At 34.4% G+C, this 7,920-nt stretch overlaps 1 protein-coding gene across 8 annotated transcripts in view; it reads right to left on the bottom strand.

The window, feature by feature from the left end:
* Positions 1 to 2,923: 2,923 nt before the first annotated feature.
* The window catches only part of LOC127866987 (uncharacterized), a 183,713-nt gene continuing 178,716 nt past the window's right edge, over positions 2,924 to 7,920 (bottom strand). For all 8 annotated transcript variants that reach the window (XM_052407889.1, XM_052407887.1, XM_052407888.1 and 5 more), the window contains one exon: positions 2,924 to 5,496. In XM_052407889.1, coding sequence (XP_052263849.1) covers positions 4,147 to 5,496 — 1,350 coding nt within the window. In that variant the 3' untranslated portion in view covers positions 2,924 to 4,146. The remainder of the gene's footprint in view (positions 5,497 to 7,920) is intronic.

Below are 7,920 nucleotides of genomic sequence, written 5' to 3'. Positions count from 1 at the left end.
TACCATGAATATTGTTCTCAATATAAAGAAGTGAAACTCCAGCTGCTGGAGCAGTATTGCATTCTCATCAAATACAATAAGTTAGCTCTTTATTAAAGGCAAGTGACCAATTGCCAAAACAGTACAAAACAGCACAATACAAAACAACATAAACACATAAAGCTGGGATCAACGCCTTGCAAAGCAATGGGGTTTAAACCGGTTTTAGAGCGCTCAACCTCACACTTGGCCCAGCAAGCATTAACTTAAACTAATTAAAGCGCTGAAGGCACTGAAGTTGTCCACTATTGCATAATCTTAGACGCAGCTCATTTTTAAAAAGTATGTTATAGCTTTTTAAATTGCAAGTTTGAAATGAACACAACCCATTCAAATTTATAAAGAGTGCGTCTTAACGCACAGGTTGAGATGTGTGTGCACTGTTTATCGTCATATTTATGTTATAGAGATAACTTAGACAAAATAACAACAACATATCTCTTGTTGGAAGTTCGGAAAGCATTACAAATATGACAAAAATGGTACAATGAGAACCACTTAATATAAAATAAAATGTGCAATCACCATCATATTAAATAAATATTGTTGGAATATCGAATACCTTTCACACTAAGAATAGAATTTCATGATCGAATTTCCCTTTACAAATTTTTTTTACAACATATACAATTCAGAGAATACAATAAGATAATTGATGTAACTAAACATACAATAAATCTGCGAGCAGTACTGTTTACTCGCGAATAAGGTAGTTCTAAAGACAGCGCTGTTGACCCGTACTTTGTTGTTGATGCATTACTTGTAACCCTAGTAGTTCACAGGGTTTCAACCAGTCTCTGACCTTAACATCGGTACAGAACACTAAAGCGCTTCGGCGTAGCTGTTTTAACCAGCTTTTCACCTTAAATGACCTCTACACAACGCCAGAAAGCACGAATGAATACATTGGAATATTTTGTAGGCTGATTCTAGAGAAATCTCCTAAAATTCGGCTGCATCACTGTGTCAGTACACAGCGTAAAGGGTGTGACACTGTTCAATGTACGGAAATCCGGACTGCTCTCTGCATGTTCAAACGACACATATACACAAATTGTGGCCAAGTTACAATTACGCGTTAAAATCCATCTCGAAGATGTCCAGGGTCTGTACTCGATCACGTAATCGTCAGGGGAAAACATAATTGACTATAATTGGCTATCGATAAACACAGTTTTGCTTTCAAGATGAGAAAAAAAAACACTACCGAAGTAGTATAGTGTCACGTGAAAAGGAAAACATATCTAATATATCTACAAATATCTAATTATCTAACCCCAAATGTTTGTCGAACTCGGTCAGTACGTCTGGAAAATGTCAGAGGGAAACGTAATGGACTATCGATAAACACAGTTTTGCTTTCAAGATGAGAAAAAAAAACACTACAGAAATAGTATATTGTCACGTTAAAAGTATCGTTGAATTATCAAACCACAAATGTTTGCCGTACTCGGTCAGCACGTCTGGAAATCATTCAAAACGCCTGAATTAGCAACCCCTATTTTCCCGTTTGCTGTATTTGTTATTTAGAACTGAATGTTATATCGAAATGCATTGTGTAAATATATGCTAAAATATGCCATTTACAGCTCGCAATGAGATTTTAAAAAAGACCCGCGTTATGCGAAAATGGGTCTTATCGACTCGGCTACGCTAGCCGAAACGCCATAAGACCCATTTTCGCATGACGCGGCTATAAAAATTATATTTGAGTGTTTCGAAAAAAAAACTGCGTGTTAAATAGTATCATATGGTATATTTATATGGTGATAACATATGATACATTTAGATGGTGGAGAAATAAACTAATAATACGCCTTGTGAGGACACATATGATGTTAACTCCCGTAGTATAATTTGTATCCACTAACACTAATGTGTGGTTGGACTATAATAACATACATTTCATACGGTGTATATGCGGCTCACATGTGAAGCAAACAACACAATAGTTTTACTTTTGTTTTCAATTTAATGAATTAGCAACGTAAATTGCAAACTTTATTTCGCAGTCAGCATTTCCGCCCAATATCTTTTTATTTTAGCGATAATAAAGCATTTTTTTCGTTGTCTATAGTTTACATGTAGTTATTGGTGAACTCCTGTTCAACGTTTTATAAATTGGGAACTGTGAATATAAACAAACTTAACCTTTTACTATTGCGTTGTTATCACCCGTGAAAGTGAGAATAAAGAGGAGATAGCTGCTATCTGTTGAGAACAAAATAACTTTTTCCAGACATTTCAAATTTAACCTCGCCGTACTAGCAAGCAATATCAACGAGGTTACGCAACAGACGCGTGATAGTGAATTGTAATGTCGATATCCCAGTACACTTGTTGATCAGCAGTAGTTTTATTGTCCCTTATCTATTAATAGACTCAGATTTTGAATGACCTGTGCTGCGCAAAAATACCATGTGATAATGACGCGGCACATAGTGGACTATTTTAATCATTCATAAACATACCCTTCCGCGGAACGTATAATTTAAAAATTGTTTATTGATTTTTTTATACACTCCGTTCAAAAATATTCCATTTAACACGATATTCACATGATGTGTCCATTTGTGAATTAATAAAGTGAAAGAACTGAAACCTCTGGCATAAATGATACAACTCTTTCTCGGCGCGGATACGGCAATTATAAAGTTTAGCGTACCTAACACAACTGGCTTGCAAAACGTGGTGTTAACCTTAGTTGTTCGCAAGCGAACAACTAAAAACGAAAAAACACACGATCGTGCTAAAACCTAAATAATATACTTTCTAGCAACGTTTTTTGTTGAATAACCAATGTCAGGAGTATAGATGCGGGCTATCAAATCAGTCGTGCTTCGCAGTAATATGCATCTAGAAATTGACAGAAGGCTATTCGACAAACAGTTTTGACAGAATATATTACTCCCCTTAACACAGGTAAAGGCCAACAAGACATAGCAGATATTTACAATAAACAGTAATATACTCAGGTAAAATTACTAACAAAAAATCAACATATATCTACAGATAATCAATAACATGTTCACGTTAAATGCAGCAAAATAATAAAAATTTCTCCATTCTTTAATGTTTGAATGTTTGGACTTGAACGGTCGACATTTAGGATAATATATGGAGAATTATACTACTAAACTTATCGCCTTTCCATACTGAAAACTCTGCTTGCACACCCAAAGTTGAAATAAGTTTTTTTTCTCAAGGAATCAAAAAGCTTGTCGATAACATAAAAACGCATTTAACCACCGTGACATAATTCATGACTTGATAGTTTAGAAAAACATACTCAGACAAACTATTATTTGTTGTCGGCTAACGTATTTTGCAAACATTTAAAAGTTGAATATATGATACAAAAGTGAGATGCATAAGAGAACATGCGTCAAGTATATTAAAATAATAATGTATAAAAGGATTGATATATCACAGATATGTTTTGCATTGTATCATGATTTAAATAAAATACAGGCACATACAAATAACAAAAGATTTGAACGATGGACACTTCAAGAGTTCATCTTACCATAAATAATGTTAATATATAATGGTTATGGTTATCGAACAAATTGGTGACAAGCTAGCACGATTGTATTAAAGAAATAGTTTACGGCTAAGTGTCGTCTACTGAGGTAATACCCAATAGATGTAAATGGGTTTTCAAAAGCGATACACGTTTTCATTTGGAGGTTCTAAAGACGTTTGTGTATGGCAAAATCGTGCAAGCGCATGTTTACATCATACCTACCACACATGAATATATAACGTTATTGCATACTTCTGTACAATAGTTCTCAACTGATTGTATATTCATGTATGACAATGCGTTGATACTTCTGTACAATAGTTCTCAACTGATTGTATATACATGTATGACAATGCGTTGTGAGGAAGCCTTCTGATGTTAATTATATCGGCATATAAAAGGTTTAAACTCTTGCTTATCAATACTTCTTACACTCATCGTATATATGATTTAATACATCAAACTAAGTTTAATGAATATATAGGAACAGTGCAACGTAAACAATTCCGATCAAAGTTGTTATAATGATCATAATGATCCGTGTATGTGCATATAAAGGACTATGTATATTTTTAAAGTTCTTACATTAAGAATCTATACATTATTTGCAAGCCCTCAAATAAATTAGCTGTTTCCGAACTTCCTCCCGAGCGTACTTTCTCAGAGACTTCGGCAATTATCTCCACAGCACGCCACATTACACCATTTTGAAGCACATAATAAAACATATCACCAAAGCTGATATCACTGATGTCTGTGGCATTTTTTATGACTTCTAGCAAAATAATTTCCAATTCGATTCTCCTCCCATTGTACCAGCGCAGAGGGTCCGGGTGCGAGATAATGGCTTGTCGTATCTTCGGCAACCTCCTGATTAACTTTGGACATTCATCCATCATGTCCGTGAGTGTTGTTATCCATATTCGCTGCTGAGCATCCGTCAGCCCAGTGGCTGCCATAAGATTCCTCTCTGGGATCATAAAGTATGGTAGTTGTTTTGCGGACAGTGCAGTTCTTAGTTTCAGAAGTGACTCATGCAGCCAGAAAAACAAACTCCTCTCATGAAACTTATACTGATGGTTGTTCTCTGCTAGCCATAAAACTATATTTTTCATCATGTATGATGTTACTTCTTTATGTCGTGGTTTGAGTACATCTTTTGCGATCATTTTCAACAAAACGTATAATTTCATCTGTGTGTCGTTCAGATTAATCATCAATTCTGTCTCACCCGTGTTGAAGCAAATTCTCCATTCAATATTCTTATTTTTGCTTTCTTTAAACCCAACAGGAGTAAGAAATGCCCCCATTGATACGACTTTTTCAACAACATTTGTTGGCGGCCAATGTCGAGATCTGGCAGCCCACCTCTGTAGTATGCTAGGGCAATGACAACGTAGTGCGAGTACTGTGTCAATAGTAGTGTTTCCAAAAGGTAACGGCAGTGACGGCCCCGCACGATCATTGTAAATGGGTCCTGGTAAAATGCGTGAAGTAATACTAGGAATATTTAGAAGGGCGTCGCTGCTTAGAATAAGTTTCCCTTGTCCATAATTTTGCAATGCCGAAAGAAGAAATAACGGTAAACCTCGCTCCAGCAGCAGTATGCTATGCCCCGGGTAACATATATCTGTATCCATTCTGAACACGGGTATGTTCTCTGGAATCGAGTTTACGTCACAACCGGCTTCTAGGCATTCGGCAAAGTTAAACACGTGTAAGATGTCCCAGTCACTTTCAAAACAACGGGAAAGCCCCTCTGCCTTACTTCCTACTATGATTCTATCATGACAAAAGTCAGTGCCCCATCGTTCATTGTAGCGTCTGTCGTTCTCTCTATAACATTCCCGGCGTCGGTGTCTAAGCTCCGGCCCATACCCCAAGATGTTTAAAACATTACTAAGTTCCAATGATGCATCTTCATTATTCAACTGGAAAAAAAATGCATAAATAATAAGTATGTATGCGTAGTGTTTATCTAAAACATAAAAAACGATTATCTGTGATAAAATACCACAATACTATCGCTTTTAACCACCCGTCAACATTTCAAGAACTCAGTAACCATATATTTTAGGCTTGTCCTACATTTCACATTATTCCAATTACCCTTTAAATTTTAACAAGCATCTAAAAATGTCACATGAGTACTTTTTCTTGCGTAACTTTTTGAAAAATAGTTTGTGTTATTTATGTTTTACTCAGAAATCAGATACTCATATGAACGGTTTATATGTTTGTCAAATTCTTAAAGGTATTAATTTGTCGAATGTCAAATTAATATAGTAGAATCGTAATATATGAATGCCTTTTGAAGAAAACTCAAATTGGTGTCTTTATCCATCGTAATGTAACATAAGTATGTGTTTCAGTTTACCTATGCCTTATTTTAGAACAATTGATCCCCAAGACGAATTGGTATTTGTTTCAGCCGGAATATTTTATTGTATGATTTTATTAATGATCAAATAATTCAAAAAAACGGTATTCAATCGATTATGGTAATACAGACCCACATGAGCAAATGATATGATATATACATTTTTAAGAGTACATACAGATTTGATTGTTGGTCCACATACTGCGATTTTTTCATACAGTTCAATGATTGTATTTAATAAAAAATCTAGGTGTAGTGCGATGAGTATATGTACTAGGTTTTACATTGCTACTTCATGAACATAGCGAATACTATGCTTTGTCTGTTAAATCGGGTAAAATGAATGTAAAATGCAGTAAAGATTTGTATACAATTTCACTCGTAAAAATGCATCAAAATCCACATCAATCGTGAAATTAAATGTATACATGAATTGAATAAACACATTTTAAATTAATGCAACGCATACGAATTATATATAAAAAAAACCATAAAATCAGAAAAAGTTTTTCTATTAATTTTTAAATGAATGCAAAACAAATCGACAACTGCACGCGCTTGCCTTCGTACGTTACGTCATAATCATACGTTTATTTCAAAGATGCGAGTTTGTCAGCATTTTGAAACTCATTTGTATTAAATATGACATATTTGTGTTTTTATGATGCATTGTTATAATAACATTTGAATTTAAGTGTTGGGATATATTTCTCGAATGTAGCCGGTGAGATGTCATTGTAAATGTATTAAATAAAGAAGAATGTACTCGAATAACGCGATTTTCTTACATGGAGTAAATGTGTTGACCAATTTATGGATTGAGAACAGTGAAAGTGACATGGTGATTTAAATCCATACAACAAACTTTGGTGAGTGAAGCATTATCCAGTAGAGGTTTGACCTTTTTGCCAGTAAGGAAAAAAGGGAGGCAAACGAGTAGTTAAACAAGAGTTGTTTACAAACTATAATGCGCTAAAATTAACAATATATAGATGCTGAATCATGCTTTACGTAGTGGTACACATTTTGCAAAATGATAATGGAAGCGATATCGGCAAGCCTCGCCCTTTCTACAACTCATCGATGAATTCAAGTACATAATGAAACTAACATAGTATTTATAATACCTAAGACCTGACACACACACACACACACACAAATTAAAAGGATCCAATGCATACAATCATTTTTGCTGCAGGATAATGTGTTGTTCGAAAAGTATGCGAACTGTGTACAAAAATCATGCGTATGTGTCACTACCAACACATGTCGCGTTTGTATTTATAATAACACTTTGTAATACATTATTTAAGAGCTTTTGAAGCATTTATTAAACAGTTTTTTTACATTTTTCATATCATTGATGACTTATGACAACAAATAATGAAATCGGCGGCGCGTTAGAGTACAATAATACTTTTTCATACATTATAAACGAACCTTTGAAATATTTATCAAGCGACTGTTTAAAATAATTAATTCCTTTTGACAACAAAATCATGAAATATATATCATACTTTGTAGACATTTTATACTCGTGTTTTAATCAGACTCTTGGCAACAGATTAAATATGAATCGATTTTCGTACACTTTGGAAACATTACCAATAGATCGCATCATGTGAGAAACGTCCGTTTAATTGATAGAACAGACCTATACACTATTGGTATTTCCCCTTCTATTTAAGGTGAATTTCAAAGAATTGAATAACATTTAGATGTAAGATATTTCTTTCTAAAATGTTCTAATTATACTGCTATACAAACTCATATTTTCATATCAGGAAATCGCATGCTTAAGCATGCGAAAGATTTGTGCCGTTTAGATCGAATTTATATGAATAAAACCAGCAGTACTCTTTAAAATGTAGCATACTCGCCATGGACTATTGTAGCCAATATAACTGCACAAATTATCAGCTATAGTTGGTGAACCATTGACAAACAAAAAACCACCAAGCTCCTAATGCAAAAA

This window comes from Dreissena polymorpha, chromosome 2 (genome assembly GCF_020536995.1).
Source record: "Dreissena polymorpha isolate Duluth1 chromosome 2, UMN_Dpol_1.0, whole genome shotgun sequence".
NCBI classification, from domain to species: Eukaryota; Metazoa; Mollusca; class Bivalvia; order Myida; family Dreissenidae; genus Dreissena; species Dreissena polymorpha.
This window is presented reverse-complemented; position numbering and strand designations above follow the sequence as displayed.